This window comes from Misgurnus anguillicaudatus, chromosome 12 (genome assembly GCF_027580225.2).
Source record: "Misgurnus anguillicaudatus chromosome 12, ASM2758022v2, whole genome shotgun sequence".
NCBI classification, from domain to species: domain Eukaryota; kingdom Metazoa; phylum Chordata; class Actinopteri; order Cypriniformes; family Cobitidae; genus Misgurnus; species Misgurnus anguillicaudatus.
In genome coordinates, this window is record NC_073348.2 from 7,324,843 (window position 1) to 7,346,469 (window position 21,627).

General features: G+C 42.6%; 1 protein-coding gene and 1 pseudogene across 1 annotated transcript; both read right to left on the reverse strand.

Annotated features, from left to right (window-relative positions):
- Positions 1-1,161: 1,161 nt before the first annotated feature.
- On the reverse strand, positions 1,162-2,682 carry LOC141368883 (uncharacterized). The gene is made up of 4 exons (XM_073873668.1): positions 2,221-2,682; positions 1,955-2,129; positions 1,580-1,875; positions 1,162-1,496 (listed from the first exon to the last, which is right to left on the reverse strand). The coding sequence occupies exons 1-4, from the start codon at positions 2,561-2,563 to the stop codon at positions 1,162-1,164; spliced, it is 1,149 nt and encodes a 382-aa protein (XP_073729769.1). The 5' UTR covers positions 2,564-2,682.
- A 14,442-nt stretch (positions 2,683-17,124) lies between these two features.
- On the reverse strand, positions 17,125-20,550 carry LOC141369151 (uncharacterized; annotated as a pseudogene).
- Between the last annotated feature and the right edge of the window lie 1,077 nt (positions 20,551-21,627).

A 21,627-nucleotide genomic window follows, 5' to 3' on the forward strand; every position in this document is an offset into this window, starting at 1 on the left:
TACCTTTCACTCTAGATTAAGTTTTATGTTTTATTTATTTGTTTTCAAGTGTTTCAGATTTGTTGCTACTGATTGTATTTATGAATAATACATTTCACCTTTCAATTAAAGCTATTTTAGTTTGGTGTTTTTTCATTTACCTGGAATTTATTCATGTCAAAACCAGAAATGAAGACAAGTCAGGCATTTTTTAATTTAAAACATTTATTGGAACAAAAGAACACACGAAAACACTCATAGAACACATGAACACATAATAATAGAGCAAAAACACTCGAACACATGACAGCAAAAACACACGAAGAGGAAGTCCCTTTCGAACACGGGCTACTTCCTCTTTTGGTCCTCAAGGGCCCGCCGGACCTTTGCTCGTGCCCGAATGGCGCGGGCGAGGCCAGAGAGCTGATATTGTCTGTTGATCCTCCTCGGACTGGTAATAGGTTTGAGAGGTGACAGGATCACCACGGCTCTCCTCCTGGCGATCCTGGCACCTCGCTTGGACCGCTCCGGCGTGGCTGCGGCGGGCAGGGGGACGTCCGGCTCCGCGGCGGCGGGCTTCGGGACGTCCTGGTCGGGGACGGCAGGCGAGGGGACGTCCGGCTCGGAGTCGGCGGAGTCCCGGGCGGTCGCGCGCTCGGGGACGGACAGCTCCAGAGAGCCCCGGGACGACGGAGGCACGACCGAGGAAGAGGAGGACGATGGCGATCGGTCCGGGCTTTCCAGGTGGGTGGGGTAGGTTTCCAAGCTCTGAAAGAGAAGACAGAAAAACAGATTAGCATCGACACGAGCCCAAACGCGCTGTCGACTCGAACGAGATCTACAGTGGACGACTCACCGATGGAGAGTCGAGGGTGGACACCCCAGACTCCTGGAAAGGGACCTTCTCCTCTTCCTCGGAGCTGCTGCTCGACGTCGACTCGGACGGCGAGGCCTCCTTCGCCCCGGCGCGCTTCCCGCTCCGGCCTTGGCCTTTCGTTTGTGGCTGTTCTTGGCCTGAGAAAGAGAGAAGAAAAGTGCACGTCAGTATGAAGCAAACGTCTAGAAATCTACGTAGGACGGACAGGTCGGACGCTTATGTGGGTCGCGATGGAGGTCCGGAGGTCTGTGAAGTTGGGCTTCCCGGGAAGCCCCATTGACACCCAGGCCCCCTGAAAGTAATTGTTAAGGTTTTTGCAGGGGTTGGGTGTCGATGTAAAAAAAAAATAGGTGGCCGTCTTGCCGCCGACCAGGCGGTTCCTGAGGGCCAGAAACCTTTGCAGCCACCCAAAGTCCTCCGATGCCGACAGCTGGGCTGGGAAAATATGCTCGCGCTGGGGAAATGCTCACGTTAATCAGGTACGCCCCGGTGCTGGACGACTTGACGGCCTTCTCCACCTCCGCGATCGTCAGGTTTTGAAAGACCCCACACCTGTGCCCATAGATGGAGGCGAAGAAGGCCGTCAAGTGCCCGTAGAAGCTGTACTGGGTCTTCTGGCAGAGGTCCTTCTCCAGCTTGTCTGCAGATACAAAAGACAAACAAAAGGGTGAGTAAAATCAAACGGTCTAAAAGCAAGAGAAAGGTTTGCCGACGTCGACCTACCGAGGATCCGCGGGTTCGCCTTTTTGGCCTCCGCGTTGCAGCAACGAAGCACCTGCTTGGAGATGAGTTGACCTTCTTTCACCTCCTTCACCTCCATCTGGTGCATCGTCACTGGCCGCTTCATCGACCGGAGCAGCAACCTGACCTCCCGTCCGACCCTCGTCATGGCATTCTTCGACAGCCGGCAGGTCTTCGGAGGGGTCTCAGCCAGGAAGTCCAAGAACTGGGCCACGTTCTTCAGGTAGTGGTTAACCGTCGTGGCCGTGATCTTGGACCTCCCTAGGTTGCCGCCCCACCTGCGAACACACACAAAGAACTGGTTAATGGCGACACGCTCACGTCTTATCGACGGCAGAAAGAGGGAGCGCGACGTACCTCCGGATCCTTTCGGGGTCGTCTAAGAACGCCAGTGTCTGGAGCCTGGCCTGGCCCTCCGCCATGTGGGCCACGAAGGATCTGATTCGGAACACCTTCCCGCTCACGTTCTCCTTCAACTTACCTGACAGAGCCAGTCCCTCCTGGTGCCGCCTGTAGGACTCCAGGAGCTCGTCTGGAGAGAGACAGAAAAAAAAGAGACAAAGGTTAGCGTGACAGACGATCGACAGGAGGATGCCAGCTAAAGGCGAGACCTCTGAACTCACTCAGAACCGCCACGTGGTCCGGAAAGTGAGCGGGGCTTCTCTCTCCCAGGTGTTCCGCCTCCGTGGCCCGCGAGGTCGACGGCCTGAATTCGGGCGAGCGCGGCGGCGAGGTGACGGCCGGAGTCGCGGTGTCTTCCTCCGCCGGAACCTCCAGTGCCTTCAGAAGCTTCTTGGCGACGTCCTTCACCTGCTGGGTCTGATGGGCACTGGGCCGGCGGATGAGGCGCTTGCACCTCCGGGTCACCTCCTGCAAGGCAGAAGACAAGGCGTCGACCTGTTTGTTTAGGTCGCTGACCAGACCCTTCAGCCTCGTCTTCTGCCTCTTGCACCTCTTGCAACTCATCTCTTACAAAGGCCACACAGCGAGCCTTGGCCGTCAGCTCGCTGTGCCCCCGGAGATGCCTATCGAGTCTGGAGGTCTCTTTGTTGCAGCTGGCAACAGGGCAACGTCCTTACGGACGTTGACCCTGCCCGACTCTAAGGCCAGAAGTAGCCTCCGCTCTTCTACATTCCTCACCTTGTAAGAGACCTTTAGGTGTTGCGACAGCTGGCTGTAAGCCCTATTGCATAGAGGACACTGGTTACACATGTTTGCTTGTTTATTCTTAGCTGAGACAGAAAGAATGGGGAGGGCTAGAGAGCAGGGGTTATATACCTGTGACAGATGGGGCGGAGCTCGGCTGTCCGATTTAGACCAGAAAGCCAAGCCGCTTCACTTTCGGGTCTATTTCTGAAGTTTTAGACCCGAAAGCCAAGCCGCTTTGTTTTCGGGTCTATTTTGGTCTTTTTAGAAAGGAATGTCGAGCGGCTTCCGTTCTCGGTCCGGGAAGGTCGCGCGCACCGGAGCCTCGGCTCATCAAAACGCGCTCGCCGCACCCGTTAAGGCGATCCTACCCGCGAGCCGCCCAGACCTTCCCTGGCAGTTATTGGCCAGGGAAGGTCGGAGAACCTCGAGCTCAGGCTCGTCGGAAAGGTCTGGAATAGACCTTTCCGACGAACCCATGCACGACTCTGAATACAAGCCTTTTTCATTAATTTTCAAAAAAGGAACGACAATATCTCGACGTAGCAATGTCGTAGAGCCTTGCGGGTGTCTCTGCCGCCTTCAAAACGACGCCACCCTCGTGTCTCTGGGACCTCCCCTTCCGGAGATATAAAAAATTAGCTATTATTTTCAAATGCCCCTAGCCCCGCCCCCGAAAGGGCCACGCCCTCGACTTCAGGTTCGTTGAAAAGGCCTAGTCCAGGGCTTTTCGATGAACCCTCGTTCGAGCCTCTGGCCGAGAAAAAGAGACCCAAACTTTGGGCATCTCATAAGGCAAAAACAATTGAGGCCAAACAGTTAAAGAGGCCGTAGTAGACAGTTTGTTTCAAACACAAAAAACCCCCAAGTCCAAGACGGTTTTTACCCATATTCAAACACCCGTAGCTCCGCCCCCGAAAGTACTCTTCCGGGCCTTTCCAACGAACCCACGTACAAGTCTCTACTATATTCACCGGCAGAGAAATCTAGCTCCAAATACAGGACTTTCTTGCCAGTTTTCAAAAATGAAAACCACTATCTCGGCCTAGGAACGTCGTGGAGACTTGCGGTTACGGCCCCTTCAAAACGCCACCACCCTCGTGTCTCTAGGACCTCCCCTTCCGGAGATATAAAAAATGAGCTTTTATATTCAATTTCCTTTAGCTCCGCCCTCGAGCGGACCACGCCCTCGACCTTGGGTTCGTTGGAAAGGTCTCGTCAGGGGCTTTCCAACGAACCCCGTCTCGAGTCTCTACGACCTCCCCGGGCTAAGAAAAAGAGCCCTAAACTTTAGCCTTTTTCACACATTTTCTGTTTTTGATTGCCCGTGGCTCCGCCCTTGAGTTCATACGAAAGACCAATTCCAGACCTTTCCAATGAACCCTTGTTTAAGTCTCTACGACCTCCCACGGCCGAGAAATAGAGCCACGAATATGGCTTTTTCACCCAATTTTACACAAAAAACACCTAACCGTGTGGAAAGCATAGGCAGCCTCAGCAGCAGTGACAGCTGTACTTTCGTTTTTACTTACGAAAAACTCTGTCACTTTAGCTGATAAGCTCTCGCCCCTCGTTGCCTTTTGATGCTTTGCTGAACATATGTGTGCCTCTAGGTCGTTGGCACCTTTATTTGCGACCGACACGTAAGTCCCTGCTTTGCAGGTCAGGCACTCAACTTCATGTTGATCTCGAACGTCACGAAAACATGGAAATGTTTGTTTTAATTCGTCAGTGAACTTACACTTGCGTTTCGGCATGTCTGAAGATACCGGGTAGCCATGCGCTCTGCCAGTGGTAAACAAGGAAGCTCGCGCTTGAGGTGACTGACCAATTAAATGTTTACAGAGAATACTATCGACAAATTCTACACCCTACACTTCCACTCAATCCAAAGCGAACTGTAGGCGGAGGACGTGACTAGTATGTGAATGAAAGAGAGAGCAATGCAAATTCGCCATAAACACGTTTGATACTAGAATAACAAAATCCCGGACGATTTTGAAATTCCCACATTTTTAGGTTTCAAAAAGAGGACATGTCCGGGCAAAAGAGGACGCCTGGTCACCCTACCCAAAAATGAAATGTATGCAATAATTTACTCACCCTCATGCCATCCTAGTAGATGTACATAATGCCCAGTGTATATATAGCTACATTCATATCTGTCTAGATACACATACATATCTTAACTCTTAAAAGTGCTGATGTGCTTAACTAGTGCTGATGGTGATTGTTAACTGAAAACAACTTCCACTTTGCCTCAAAATGCACACAAGTAATGTTTTTAGTAAGGCATGTTTGTATGTTATATTTCCTAATTATAGGGGCGGTGAATTGTCGATTTTATTGTTTTATACTGTTGTCTGATGTCTACTTATAATGTTCGCGTGATTTTTACATTCAAAAACATCAAAAGCAATAAGTAATACACTATTTTGTAACATGGATTAGTGGCTCTCTGGAGAAATGGTTCGTTTGAAGGGGCGGGCCGCATTGAAGACCTGGATGTAACGCCCACTGCTATGATTGGACGGCTTCATTCCCCGTCATTACATGTGGGAAAATGTTTTAAAAACATTAATGTGATAAAAATAGCAGCCGAACACAAATATGTTTGAGCCACAAAAGATTCTGGGTGCTAAAGATGATACACATAAATGACAATACGTATATTAAAGTAGAAACAAAACTCGACGTGACTAAATTACCGTATAAAACACAGTAAGCGTGCATCAGAATGTAAACTGCGGCTAATAAATCCTTATCAATAACTTTGTATATTTCTATTGTGCTTGTGAGGTTGCTTTTACATTCACGTAATGTTACATACCACAGTTATATGATAAAAAATAAGCTTTGTTGAGTGTTTGACCTTTCAAACACAACTTGCCTAAATTACCGTATACAACACAGTAAACAGGCATCAGAATCTAAACTGCGGCTGATAAATCCTTCCTTATAACTAACTTTGTATATTTCTACCTTTAAATTACAGTCATATTGTTAAGTGTTGTACCATTACTAATCGTTTAATGTTTTTAGTAAATTAAAACAGTCAAACAAACGTGTTTAGACACGGATGTTACAACAGGACATATCAAGCAATCTTTTCTAACAAAGCAATAGTGAAACGCAGTAACTTAAAGTAAAATGTCTTACTGTGTATTATACTGCTGTGTCATTGTTGTCAGATCCAGTATAAGTGGTGCTTTTAATCACAGTCTCTCTGCAAATCCAACATTGACTTCTTTACAAATGAATCCGTGTACACAAAGTAATGAAACACTCCCCACACGAGCTGGAACTTCTTCAAAAGCAAACTTTATCCCCGCATTCCTAATGTTATGTTCTGAGCCTCCGTTATCCAGCGTCTGTGTTCTTCCCATAGACGTTTCTTCCACAACCAAAAATGCGTTTCCATTAGAGATGCTCCGATCAGCATTTTGGGGGCCGATCACCGATTACCGATCACCAAGATCATGATCTGCCGATCGCCGATCAGTGCCGATCACAGAATGGCAGTGGAATGGGAATCTTTTATCTATAATCTAGCAGAGTTTAAACCATTTGTAGAAATGAAACTAACTATAAATTAGGTATATTGTTGTTTTAATAGAGAATCAAATAAATAAGCACAACAAATATTTCTTCTTGCAAAGAGAAATGTAATATGCCTTTAAAAAGGTTTATGTCTGTTAAAAGTAATTAAAATAAAACACTTCACAGTCTTTACTGTATTAATTAAATATACACGCATTCGTATGAAGTACAACAGTTCTTCAATGATGAGCAGAGAGTAATTTTATTGAGAGATGAATAAGGGTACTGTAGCTTTAAGACGTGGGAGAGATCGCTCTCTTCACGTGCACTGATGACAGGCTGCTGTGTATGCGTGCGCCGGGTGTCCGCAAACAAGAGCAGCTGTGAGGAAAATGGAAGTTTAAACCTTCAAAACTTTAAAACGAATGCAAGTAATAAACTTTCGGCATGAGGATGCAATTGTCCGAGATAGATATGTGTTGTATACGCTGTTTGATAGGGATGTGAAGACGCATTGCGCTGAGGACCAGAGCGTGTCCTCATAGTCCGCAAACAAGAGCAGCTGTGAGGAAAATGGATGTTTAAACCTTCAAAACTTTAAAACGAATGCAAGTAATAAACTTTCGGCACGAGGATGCAATTGTCCGCGATAGATATGTGTTGTATACGCTGTTCATTTGTAGCAGAGGTGTGTGTGTTGCTCGTCCTCATAGAAAATACGCATATCTCTGTAAAGGCAGAGAGGGAAATCACGTCACACATGAGCAATGGGTTACAAAATGCTCGCACTGTGTATAATGGTCTCTAATTGCAGCCGCATCAGGAACGCTATGATGACAAAAGTAAACAGAAAAATCGGCTCATGAGATCGGCAAATTTAGCGAGTGCCGATCGCGTCATTTAATGCCGTTATTGGCCGATTACGATCGGCGGCCGATCGATCGGAGCATCACTAGTTTCCATGGTTAGTCTATCATAACAGATCACCGCGTCAAAATAAAAGTCTCTCAGAAAAAAATTATTTAAAAGTCATTTTGGTTACATTTGTCAATCTTTAAATACATGTTTACTTGTTGCGACACACGTGTCACGCGAAGCTGTGGGCGGGGCTACAAAAGTGGTGGTTGTATTTGGCTTTGGGGAGGTGCTTCAATTCTACTTTGACGTCATATTTTTCCGAATTCCACACTTCATCGTTATACTGGCTTGGTGCCAAAAACTGTTATATTTCAGTAGCACGGACGTTTTCAGTTCTGAAACTTGCAGGATGTTCATTTAAGAATGATGACCTCTTATATAACAAATTATCAAGTTAAAATTGAGTATTTGATTCACCGCTCCTTTAAACTAAGGCATAGTCCTGGCTTAAGATAATCCCTGTCTGGGTGGGAATGTTAATTTTGGTTGGGCATCTTTAAGTCTTATCTTGGTTATGAATAAGCATTACTAAAAATGTAAGTTCATTGTAAATTGTAAATGAATGAGACATGCAAGTTAACTTTTTAATTGTCACATGCAGTCAATACTTGTACATGTATGTATAAAAGTGGAACAATAAAGAAATTGTAATAAAATTTTTTTAGTTTGCATCTTGTAAACTCATTTACCACAGAATTTTTGTAACACTGCAACAGTTTTCACATTTCAATATTTTGTACAACTTAAACTCTAAACGTAGTTCATTAAAGTTATGAAATAACAGACATTTGATTGGTGACTATTTAAATCCTGTTTCTTTTCTGTATAAACGTTTTATACAACGTCATCATTTACATCAAGTGGGCCTTGGCAAGTAGCTATTACACACCAGTTTGACCATATTTGGTTAACTGTGCCTGTCATTGTGAGATGAATAATGTTAGAGATCCCAGGTGTGGTTTTCTTTAATTCATTGAATGACCTTATTAATTGGTTTTCCTCTAGTTGTTCCACCCGAATCTGGACGGTAGAATAACTCCATGTTTCAGGTGTTTACGATCGGCTGTTGTCGAATAGTCAGATTCTTCAGTGAAGTGTTGCCCGCATAACTGTTAAGTACGTTCTACCTTTTAAAACGACAAAACTTTTGCATTCATCCCGCCGAATAGCATGAATCCACATTGTCTTCGCTTCATCAGTTGGAATAGAATGGATACTGATATACAAGTGTTTATTAGAACTATTAAAACATTTATAGTGCATCAACAATCCCTCGCTGTGCTCGCCGCTATTGCTTCAGACTAGACCGGAAGTTGGTTTAGACTATTATTTTTTTATGACAACACGCAGAAGTGTGATAAATGCCTATTCAAAATAACATTTATCTAGTGTTAAAAAAGTACAATCCTAGATACCTAGGGACGATTATTGATTCTAAGGGAGTTTTCACACCTGCCTTGTTTAGTTGGGTTGAATCGTACCAGAGTTCGATTGCTCAATTGGTGCGGTTCGTTTGGGCATGTGAGAATCATCGATCGAACTCTGGTGCACACCAAAAGCGAACAAAACAAGTGGACGTGGTCTCGGTATGCTTTCAAACGAACTCTAGAGCGGTTTGTTTGTGGTGAGAACACGATCCGAGATCTAACCGACCTAACTGCAAAAGTAATGCACATTTCCCTGCTGAAAAAACCAGCATCAAATCAGCATGGACCAGCATGGGAATTATGCTGGTCTATGCTGGTTTAGCTGGTGGTCACAGCATACCAGCACCAAAACACAACATATGCTGGTCTTGCTGGTATGCTGTTTTTTTTAGCAGGGTTTGGACTAAACCAGCTGCCGTAGTCAGCTGCGCAATGCATTATCAGATAAGGAAGTGTTTGTTGACAGTTTCTATGAGCAATATTAGCACAATGACGCGGACATATCTGGAGTTGCAAGGAGGTGCAGGCGGAGCCTCAGAAATTTGCTGTCTTTGCCGTTTGTAATGCATTAAAACGTTGTTTTCAAGCCACATCCGCGATTCATTCTGAAAATGAACGGTTTGTCTAGAGTGCTGAAGTCCATGGTGTCTGCTGTATTTTCCTTCTTTTTGTTTACTTCCGGGGTTCCGTTGGATTTCGTGTACATTGATTCTGACCAATCGAGAAGCAGTTTAGAAAATATTTTCAAATACATGTGCCCAATAAGTGATGTTGATATTACCACATGACAGAATTTTGGTTCGTTTTAACTGGTGCGGATCAGAGCAATCAGTGTGGTGTGAAAAGGAACCAAAACTGCTAAAAAAGTTACAATGTATAATTTTTTGCTTTTGGTCTGGACCAAATGAACCGAACTACAGATATGAAAACACCCTAAATTAAGTTTCCAGGAGAACTATGAGGCTGCCCTTACGTGGCATCTTCGTAAATCATTTGTTTTTATAGCTGGAATAACACGTTGTTGAGGCATCGCGGTGGGTCCAGGCTGTTATTAATCCTCAGGTATGTTGAACTGAATATGCCGTTACGTTAAATAGTGCTTTTGTTTTAGCTGCGAGGTTTCACTCAGGCGTGTAAGCTGTGGTGGCATATACTGTGAGCTATGGTACAATGTGTGGTTCTGTGAACATTATTTGGTACGTATAGTTTCCCTGTTTTACTTGAACATTAAATCAGTTTAGTTAACCGAGTTTCTTTCATTAACAGTCAGTGATTGCGTTGTGTGTGAGTCTCATTGGAACCACCGGACGATTGATTTGCTGAATGAGCGCTCTTAAGTAAATACTGGGGTGGCGGATTGCTGCTTAAATGTAAGACGGCGCTGCTGTCTTGCTGCTTCTCTGCTTTGCTCCTTTGCTTCGCTCCTCTGCTTGGTGGCTCTGCTTTGCTGTGCTGTTGGACTGCATTGCTCTGCTGCATGTGTGCAGATTTTCCTTTTTTTTGTGTTTGTTTTGTTTTATACCACGGCTGGTGGCTGGAGTAGGACTGCTTTAAATCCCTTCCTGGCCGCATGTGTGACGTGTGCACGGCCCTCTAGTTACCGCCACTGGCTGTTTGTAAGCGTGTGTGTGTGAAATTGATTGTTTTCAAAAGTTTAATAATTCATACAATTTTATGAATTAATTTGTTTTTTTCATTTTGTTTATGGACATTCTGTTTGTTAAAACTAATCTATTTGTTTGAGATATTTAGTGATTTCTTTGACTGATTACCAACTGTAAGTTTAGCCCCCAACATCTTGGAAATTACCTTTATTATAATTTGTTGTTTTGTTTATTCATTCATTAATGGTCTTTCTTTTGTTTGTTTCAGGCAGCCAGGCCCCGGGTCGGGAGGCTAGCTGTCTTGCCGTGTGGTGGTGGTCTTTGAGCACGGAGTGTGGTTTGCTTGCACTTCACTGTGTGTGTGTGTGTGGTGTGTGTGCGTGTGGTTTGCCTATGATAATTATTCTTTGCTAGCCTGCCCGGCTACGGTAAAGCCTTGGTTGCCTTAAAGCTTGTCGTGTGTGTGTGTGTGTGTAGAAAATTCACGCATTGTGGCTTCTAGAGAAATATTTTAATTGACATTGAAAGTTTTTACCCATTTGTGTGATTAAATAAAATATATTTTTGTACTGTTATCCACGTCTCTTTGCCCTCCATGGTAATGAACCTTTGTGCCCTATTTCTGGGTTTTCATTGTCCCCTGTAAACAGGGGTGGCGTAGTCTGCTTCTATTACATCTTGAGATTGAGTATTAAGCGCTTTAATTATTCAGTTCCTCCCCACTGCCCCGCCACAAGTGCATTCTTGATTTATCTGAGCAATGTTCCTTTGTTGTTTTTGTCATGAAGAGCACACAAACTTGTGGTGGAGAGAAGAATTGCACAGCTGAAAATGAGATTTAATGTCCTTCATGGTGAAATTTGACACTCCCCTGAGCATGCTAGTCATATTATAACGGCTTGTGGCATTTTGCACAATATTTGCAAAGCGGATAACTTCTCACTGCTTGATATGGATGACAATGATAAAAATGCTAATAATTGACAATGACAGTGAGAATGGTGACCATTAGGGTGACCACCTGCTGATAAGCCCAAGGGGGGACAAGGGGTGTGTTTCTGAGGGACAATGTGGGACACTCCCTGGCCCGGCGGTGCACCCGACCCACGGGCCGACTTATTGATAGTGGTTTACCCATTTCTAGCACATACCACCTTACACTGCAAAAAAACTTATTTTCTAGAAAAAAAAATCTTGTATTTTTGTCTTGTTTTCAGTAAGGGTATCTGGAAATTCTTAGATGGGGATGCTTTTTCTTGATGAGCGGGGCGACCCAGGAAAGTGTGTCTAGTTTTTGGACACAAAAAATCAAATTTGGGTGATTTTGTGCACAAAACAAAAAAATCTGCCAATGGGGTAAGCAAAAAAATCTTGAACATTTTTCTAAAACACTTAATTTAAGATTTTTCTTTGTTTTATGCACAAAATCACTTAAATTTTATATTTTTGGTCTAGGGACTGGACTTGTTTTCTTGGGTCGTTTTGCTCTTTAGGAAGAAGCATCTTGATTTGGGAATTTTTGGATGTTTTTATTGAAAACAAGACAAAAATACAAAGACATTTTTTTCTTGAAAATCATTTTTTTGCAGTGTACATGGCATATTAATAATGCCCTATTCCCCTAAACATGATGTATGCGCATGAATAGGCCAACCAATGTGTATTTTTTTAAAATAAAAATTCATAATATTTTGAACATTCAATGATTGACAGATGCACTTTCACTTACGATTTACTTTAGCTATTTCATTTATTTTTCATTATAATTTATTCACTTTAAATACATTATAATATAAAATTATAGAATTAACAGGAATTGAAGTTGCTCAACAACACAGAAACCGTTAAAAAAAAGTCTTAACTCACAACTCCAGAGGTTCACGGAACGAGAAGAGGGAGGAAAGATGGTGAACTTGCATGTTAGTAAAGGCAGGCGCAGGAAAAAAAAACTGTTCAGGGTTTTGGAAACATCTTTAGGACTTTCAGCCACAAATATTTATTTTCCCAGTCTTTCTTGTACCCACACCTTCCATTTTTAATTGATGATGGCGGTGCAGAGTCAGACTCAGTCTCTTTCTCCATTTTTCGAATTGGAAAGCGCGCATCTAAAAGGGATGCACGTGCGTGCCTGCGTGCGGACTGCGCTGTCATGACAACAACGAAAAGTTGACAACAACCTGTCAGCAGTTCAGCTGAGGGGCAACAGTAGCGTGTGAGTAGCGAGTGGCGAGCGAGCCTGAACTGTCTAGTAATGTCCGTTTGGCTGCGTGGGGCTGAAGGATATAGAGCGACCAACTTTTTTTGAGCAAGCATTGATTATGCGTGACACGGTCTCAATTTGCGGGACGCATGAATTGGGCTTCAAACGCTGTGCGTTTACGCGCTACGCGGGACGGGTGGTCACCCTAGTGACCATCAGTGTTGGGGAAAGTTACTTTTAAAAGCAATGCATTACAATATTAGGTTACTCTCCAAAAAGGTAACTAATTTCGTTACTTAGTTACTTTTTATGGAAAGTAATGCTTACGTTACCTTTGTGTTACTTTTTCTTACTTGGCTGAGACTTGATCTCTTTTAGGTCTAAGTTCTGCATTCAGAATTACATTTTCCATCGCAAAAATGACTGAAACTGTTTCCGCAAAAAGTGTGCAAATCTACATTATTAAGTTCAGTTTAATGCAGTACATTGTTTTTTTCCATTCAATTAATTAAACTGAAAAGTAACTCGCTGTAAGGGTTTTTGTCTTGTGTTCTGTTTGTTTTTGTTATTAGTACTTTTATTTTGACACCCCGTTCTGTTCTGACTTTTATTTGATATCATGCCATGTCACACTTCACTTCCCACTTCCTGTTTGTTGTGTATAAACCCACTTCAGTTCTGTTCAGTCACTGCTGATTATTACTTTGTATGTCCAGCCTGTTTAGCCTGTCTGTATTTACCTGTGATCTGTTATGCTGCATTTTGTTCCTTGTCTGCCTGTTTTTGACCCGTGCCTGTTCTTTGGATATTGTTTGTTTTGCTGCCTGGCCTGACCTATTGCCTGTCATTGGATTACGTTTTGGATTGCCCCTTATTGGATGTGTTTGATGGCCCTTTTGGGATTTACTTCATAAACCTCTTTTGCACATGGATTCTACTCTCCTTCGCTTTCTTCAAGCACCCCACGTTACACTCACATTACTTTTTAAAAAAAGTAACTCAAATATTAATATGTACGTTTATAAAAGTAATGCGTTACTTGACTCGTTACTTCAGAAAAGTAATATTACGTAATGCAAAGCATTTCAGGGAGAGCCTTAACAAGGAACTGCTTGCAATTTTACATTTTGGGTAAGCAAAACCTTTAAATATGCACAAATTTGTCAACACACTATTTTATTTACATAAAGCATATGTACAATCATTAAGTATTCTTTAATCTTTTAAGCTTTAACCCTCTGGGGTCCGACCATTTTGGGACACTCTCAGAGGTTCTGACATGCTCTTACATTTGGTCTTTTTTCAGTTGCTTTAAAACATAATAATGGCAAGTGTCTCATACCACCGCGTTCAGCACAAACTGGGCTAAAATATTATATGAGCTACATGCATGTACATGTTTGTATTTTTGAGAGAAAAATGTTTATGCATGGTTTTTAAAAAAGCAACATTTTTAAGTCACTGATATAAGTCCACAAAACCCATACTAAACATGTTATAACAAGACTTTCCTAAACAGAATCTAGTAGTCTAGAGTTTTTTTCTTTAAAATGATGTGACAATCACACTGCCTACTTATTCACATAAAACAATGTATTCATTTAGAAATTGTAAGACACTTTTTGTTTAGAGGGGCCGTATGCGAGAAGGATTGATTGACAGCAAGCAAACAAAGGCTCGCATAATGAGCTGCATAATGAGGCAGGAATGTGAGAATGAACTACAGTAAAGAATGTGAGGACAAATGTATACATGTTTGTTTGAGGTTTATAAAGTTAACAATATAATCAAAATAGAAATGATGGTCAGTAGGACATTTTAAGTTTATTTGGAAACAAACCCTATTCAAAAACTTTGTATAAACTAAGAAACTGATACACAACAGAGCTGTAAACTTCACGTGGCTCATGTTACCATATAACTTTGTCCAAAAAGTGTTTTTCCACTTCATAGTTTTGTACTGATGAGAGAGATGCAGACCTCTAAGAGAGTTATAAACAGCTGTTAGCATAAATTGTCCACAGAAATACCCTTACTTAGTATCAGTGATATTTATCCATCAGTTATATAAGTAACATTCATATACTATCTTGTACATAAACTTAATCTCAGATAAACATTTGCAGCAATTAATATAAAAAGCTGTTTTCAGATGACTGATTTCAGATGCCCATCCCCTTATCGTCTAGCTTCTGTTTTAAACGTGTTTCTGTAAGCGCGTATGAACTTTAAAAACACATCTCATGTGCGCGAGCTCGCGTCTCCGTGCGCAGCGCTCATAAAAACGGTGTCGCGTGTAAAGCGCAATGTATGGAATTACCTTGCATGTAAACAATATGGAATCATTTAACAGCAAATCCCGCAGTGCAGCATTTACTCAAAGTTGCCATGACAGATACGAAAGTGAATAACGGTGTCTCAACACTGTACAACATGTAACAGATATCTGCCATTATGGGAGGTCACGCGTACTCGTTTGTTAATAAGCATGTAAACATGGAATCATATTACAGCACACACTTAAAAGATACAACAGTTCAGGCTTACTGAAAGTTTCCACGAAGGATATAAGTGAATAACTGTGTTTAACACTGTTACAGCATGCAACAGTGAAATCCGCCATTACGTGAGATCGCGTCCGTTTGTAAACAATGCGAAACTTTTTCAATCCGAAGCGTGTAGTCTGCTAAGGTTGATTAACGTTACTGTATGTAGGCTGAACTGCACAAGCCATGAGCATATTCAATTACATGATAGCAAATATAAATGGTATAAATTAACTGTTAACGTTACAAACTTCTAATCCAGCAGTGCATTTTCCATTGTTCTTCTTAGGTAATGTTAAAGATAAATGCTTCTCTTCCTCAATGTCCAGACATAAATTAAGATATTCCTCACGTGTGTGAATAAAGTTTATAATCCAAACATGCGGTAAAAGGTCTTTAAATCTGATCAAACTTTACGCTTTGCTTGTTATGGTTGAACAGCTCGTGTCTTCATTACCATGTCAACAGCTGTGGGCGTGACCAAATTAAAGATAATGAAGTCAGCCAGGAAAAACGGTACTCTCTTTACTTAAATGCAGATTACATAAACAGGCAATATTTGTTTTCGATTATATTTAGCTTGTTTAAAAGTAGACATTTCAGGCTTTCTTTGGATGTGTGTATCATGCTTGTGTGACGAGTAATCGCGGAGTTTCCATTGATTTTTGTAACGTGTTTTGAGAGACAGCTGGCAGAGACAGAAATGTCTGGATGGACACCCTGTTTATTTTCTTTATTTGACAAAAACACAAAGATCTGTTGTTATTGTGAATGAACACATATTAAAGAAGACCCTTTACCATTTCAAATGATGTCAAACACGTAAGTGTATGATTATTAATGATGGAGTATTTTAAGTTGATTCTGCCATGATAAGGAAAAAACATGTCAAAACGCGGCCCCGCGTGTTTGGACCCCAGGGGGTAAACGTTACTTACTTCTAATCCAGCTCCAGTGCGTTCTACATTGATCTTCTTAGGTAACGTTAAAGATAAAAGCTTCTCTTCCTCAATGTCCAGACATAAATGAAGATATTCCTCACGTGTGTATATAAAGTTTATAGTCCAAACATGCGGTAAAAGGTCTTTAAATCTGATCAAACTTTACGCTTTGCTTGTTATGGTTGAACAGCTCGTGTCTTCATTACCATGTCAACAGCTGTGGGCGTGACCAAATTAAAGATAATGAAGTCAGCCAGGAAAAACGGTACTCTCTTTACTTAAATGCAGATTACATAAACAGGCAATATTTGTTTTCGATTATATTTAGCTTGTTTAAAAGTAGACATTTCAGGCTTTCTTTGGATGTGTGTATCATGCTTGTGTGACGAGTAATCGCGGAGTTTCCATTGATTTTTGTAACGTGTTTTGAGAGACAGCTGGCAGAGACAGAAATGTCTGGATGGACACCCTGTTTATTTTCTTTATTTGACAAAAACACAAAGATCTGTTGTTATTGTGAATGAACACATATTAAAGAAGACCCTTTACCATTTCAAATGATGTCAAACACGTAAGTGTATGATTATTAATGATGGAGTATTTTAAGTTGATTCTGCCATGATAAGGAAAAAACATGTCAAAACGCGGCCCCGCGTTTTTGGACCCCAGGGGGTAAACGTTACTTACTTCTAATCCAGCTCCAGTGCGTTCTACATTGATCTTCTTAGGTAACGTTAAAGATAAAAGCTTCTCTTCCTCAATGTCCAGACATAAATGAAGATATTCCTCACGTGTGTATATAAAGTTTATAGTCCAAACATGCGGTAAAGTCTTTAAATCTGATCAAACTTTACGCTTTGCTTGTTATGGTTGAACAGCTCGTGTCTTCATTCCCATGTCAACAGCTGTAGGCATGGCCAAATTAAAGATAATGAAGTCAGCCAGGAAAAACGGTACTCTCTTTACTTCAATGCAGATTACATAAACAGGCAATATTTGTTTCCGATTATATTTAGCTTGTTTAAAAAAAAAGTCTGGATATCTTTGGATATGTGTATCATGCTTGACGAGTATTCCCGGAGTCTCAATTGATTTTTGTAACGTGTTTTGAGAGACAGCTGGCGGAGACAGAAATGTCTGGATGCACACCCTGTTTATTTTCTTTCTTGACAAAAACACAAAGATCTGTTGTTATTGTGAATTAACACATATTAAAGAAGACCCTTTACCGTTTCAAATGATGTCAAAAACCTAAGTGTATGATTATTAATGATGGAGTATTTTAAGTTGATTCTGCCATGATAAGGAAAAAACACGTCAAAACGCTGCCCCGGGTTTTTGGACCCCAGGGGGTTAATGTGTAATATTAATTTTTAATTTCCAGCAATTTAATTTGTAAGTTGGGATTTCTGTTTAGAGACTCAATGTTATCTTCATGGGCTGTCCCCTGTGTAATCCCTGTGTCTTGTGGGGCAGAAGGCCAATATCCAAAGAACAGGCACGGGTCAAAAACAATTCCCCAAAGAAGGCTGGCTTAAGAAGGCGCGGTGCTGGCCCTCACTGGGGGAAAATGCTGAAGTAGTGGGTAGAATTGAAAAGGCAGCTCAGGAAAGTGGGCACTGGTGAGAAGTGCTGTGAAGAGATAGGTTGAGAAGGACAGTATGAGGTGGGGCAGAAGCCTGGACCCAAAGGCTGTAGTTTGAAGAATATAGGGGGCTCCGGGGAAGCAAATTCTGCTGCTGCCAATATGTAGGGATAGGAGAAAATTTGTGCTCTGAAGGAAGTGTAAGCTTTGAGAACTTGGTATGGTTGGATGGGAGTTTGAATTTTGAAAATGTATATGTGGTGTCCTTTTCTCATTTGGTCCGTCTTGCTGTGTTTGATAAAAAATGAGATGGTTTCATTATCTATTATGGCTAGATCAGAGATGGTTAAGTGTAGGTTTGGGTCAAAGGTGGCTGAAGCAGTGAATTCTGAACAGCGGAGGAAACCAAAAAAGGCTAACACGAACATGGCGTCTAGGGTTCGGGCAGTATGTACTGAGGAGTAGCCTTTGCGAAGAGTGGCAAGACATTTTGAAAGGATTTCTATGGTTATGGGTAACCTGGGATCTGGACTTGTTTTTTCAATACCTTTTAAGAGCATGGCGGTCTGGGGATTAGTGATAGCAGTTGAGGGTGAACCTAACATTAGTTTGTGAAAAAATTGGATTCCGTTCATATACGCTGATTCGAAGGTGTTTGACTTCATGCAGGTACGATATGAATGATGTTATGGTAAGTATAGAGAAGTTGGCTAAAGGGATCTGGTGTAAATGATGGAAAGTTCTGAAGCTTCTCCAAGCTGTCAGATAGGTTTGAAGAGTTCCCATGGAGACTGCTTGGAGTATAGTATCTAGAGAGGCGGTTAGAAGGTCTTTGAGTAGATGATTTATGGGAATATTAGAGTTGAATAGGGAGGCACTGGTGTTAGGGAAAGATCCGCTTCTGGTGCCGGCTGCCTGAATTTTTGCGAGGATCTGTTGCCTGATGGAATTGATGACAGGGGGAGGTTCCATGGCCAATGCATTGCGTGGGATGGGAATTGGTGCTGGGGTAGCCAGCGTGAAAGGTTGACGGGTCTGGGGAAAGGAATCAAAAGAAAAAGGAGCTGCTGGAGCCACTTGCGGAGGCAGCCTCACGCTTTGGGTCGATCCGTGGGCGAAATTATCAGGTGCAAAAGTCATAGAGGGTGCCGGAGCCTGACTCGTTAGCAGAGGCATCCTCACGCTCGTGTCGGCTCCTGCGGCAAAAGTGGGAGAAATGTGAGAAGGAAAAATAGATGTGGCCGGCGCTGCTGCTGAACGCAACCCCGTGTGATAGAGAGGGGCAGCAGGCCATTGGCCGGGAGAAGGAAGCGGCAGTGGGAGGAGCGAAGGCATTGCCGTGAGCGGAAGCATGTTCACGCTGTCTGGCTGGCTTGCTAGCTGCCTCGCTTGTGGGCTGGCTGCTGGAGACATCGGCGGGCGGCCCAGGCTAGCTGATGGCTTCATGCGGTGTCTTTGAGACCTCCGTGTTTTCCCTGGTGTCTTTCGGGAGTACGGTGTACTCCGTGCTTGCGGAGACGAGGAGTCAGAGCTTGCTGTCACGGCTGTTTGCGGGGGTTGAGTAGCCCTTTGGCTATTGCGGAGTAGGCTGAACAGTTGCACCTTTGTTTGTTTACGTGAATGGAATATCCGCATTTTCAAGAGCTAGTTTGAGGCCTAGGATGGTCCATTTCTTGATGTCGGGGATTCCTGGAGAAGCAGAAGCTTATGAAGATGCCGGTGATGGTGGGGAGCGCCTCTGCGGGCTGCGAGGAGACGGTCCTTTTCTCCTCGGGGTTCGTGTAGCAATGCGGGAAGATCGCCCGGCCTGTGGGGAGGCCTCGGGCTCAATTGAAACATCCCGACCGCTGTTGGAAGGCCCGGTATAATCCTGCACGGTATGGTGCATTTCCTGTGCTGGGTTTTATTGTTTGGACATCTTGCGATAATTTCCAGAGAATTGAGGGTAAAGACTCTATGATTATTTATAGAGCTGGTACTAAGTTGTTGTGTTGATTAGTGATTGATAACGGGCCGTGTTCATTGCTTAATCATCGAGAGCCAGCCGTGTTCATTGATTAGTGATTGAGAGCCAGCCGTGTTCATTGATTAATGATCGAGAGCCAGGTGTGTTCATTGACTGATGCATGGAAAGAGAGTGTTCAACACTACAGACAGGCTATTAAAACTGCAAGATCTACCTATCTCAGTACGCGTATTAAAAAAAATCATAACAACCCTCAAAATTACTAAAAGAGGTATTTCTTGTAGTGTCAGACACGGTACTTAATATCTTTAACTCATCTCTAGAATTAGGATACGTTCCAACAGCTTTCAAACTAGCAGTTAGTAGACCGCTCATTAAAAAACCAAACCTTGACCAGGGAGATCTTAATAACTTTAGACCAATCTCAAATCTACCTTTTCTTTCTAAAATATTAGAAAAAGTAGTGGCAAGCCAGCTACGCACATTTGTAGAAAATAATAATACATATGAAAAGTTCCAATCAGGATTCAGGCCCCACCATAGCACAGAGACAGCGCTGCTTTATATATGTTACCTCTAGGGGACATTATCAGGAAACATACGTTTTCACTGCTATGCGGATGATACCCAGCTTTACATCTCGTCGCATCCTAGCGAAACCCACCAGTTTTCTAAGCTAACAGACTGCATTAGTGATATTAGGGACTGGATGGCACATAACTTTCTTATGCTAAACTCCAATAAGACAGAGATACTTATTATTGAACCAAATCGCTACAAACATAATATGTCAGATTACAAGTTGCCCATAGATGGCTGCACGGTGGTGCCATCTTCCACAGTTAAGAATTTAGGCGTGATGTTCGACAGCAATCTATCTTTTGATAGTCATATCGCCAACGTCTGCCGCACAGCATTCTTCCATCTTAGAAATATCTCAAAAATACGCCATATGCTGTCTGCATCAGATGCAGAAAAGCTTATCCATGCTTTTATGACCTCTAGAATAGACTATTGTAACTCGTTACTCGGGGGATGCCATGCAAATCAGGTAAACAAGCTACAGCTGGTTCAAAACGCTGCTGCAAGAGTGCTTACTCGATCTAAAAAGTATGACCACATCAGTCCAATTCTAGCATCTTTACACTGGCAACCAGTTAAATGTTTACCAAACAATGTTCGAGTATCAGACACAGTCGATCAATTTAAATCTAAACTTAAGACATTCTTCTTTAACAAAGCATTCACATAAAATGTCCAGTAAATGTACATTTCCCGTAGTAGTTAGTTTGTCCAGAACAAAGCACTCACATACCTCATATGGGTAATATACTTATGCCGCAATAGTTAGCCTGTCTGGAACCGAGCCGACTTGAACCACTATAATGTTTGACACTTGCATTGCATGTGAACGGCCCCTACGCTAATAGAATTCTGTTTTTCTCTCCCTGTCTCGTCCTCAACCACGAGGACCATGAGACAAACAGACTAGAGATGCGCGGATGGGCTATTATTTCATCCGCAACCGCATCACAAAACTCATCATCCGTCCGCCATCCATCCGCACCAACGTTTCTGACCAGTTTTCAAAACCGCACCCGCCCGCCATCCGCTGACTGGGCGATGCAAGGCGCTGCTGATGACAGCCGCTGCTGATGACGGGTTGGATGACAGCCGCGAGACTAGAAAGCCCTAGAATATAAGCAGTGAACTCAGGCTATGTTTACATTAATGCGTTTATCCTCTAAAATGCGTTACTTTTGCTACGTTTACGCCTTTCATCTACACTACATCACCGTTTTCGACCCTCATAAACGGATTTGTTCATCAACGCTGCAGACCCTGTTTTAGTTTGAGAACTCAGACGTTGCGCTGAGTGTAAATGTAGATGGAGTCTTATGTAAACGAACAGCTGATGTTAACATGACAGCGCATCATTTTCAAAGTAAAAATTATTTTATTCAGGTAAATGGAGGTTTGCAACGGAGGTTTTGACAAAAATAGTAAACATCTACCAACCAGCTATTATACACGCTATATCGGATTGTTTTAACATGTATCATCATATATAATGTCTATTTTATATTTATGTTTGAGTATTGTTGGGTTTGAATATTGTTGTAATGTGTTTATGTTTTGTTTAAATTTAGTTAGCTT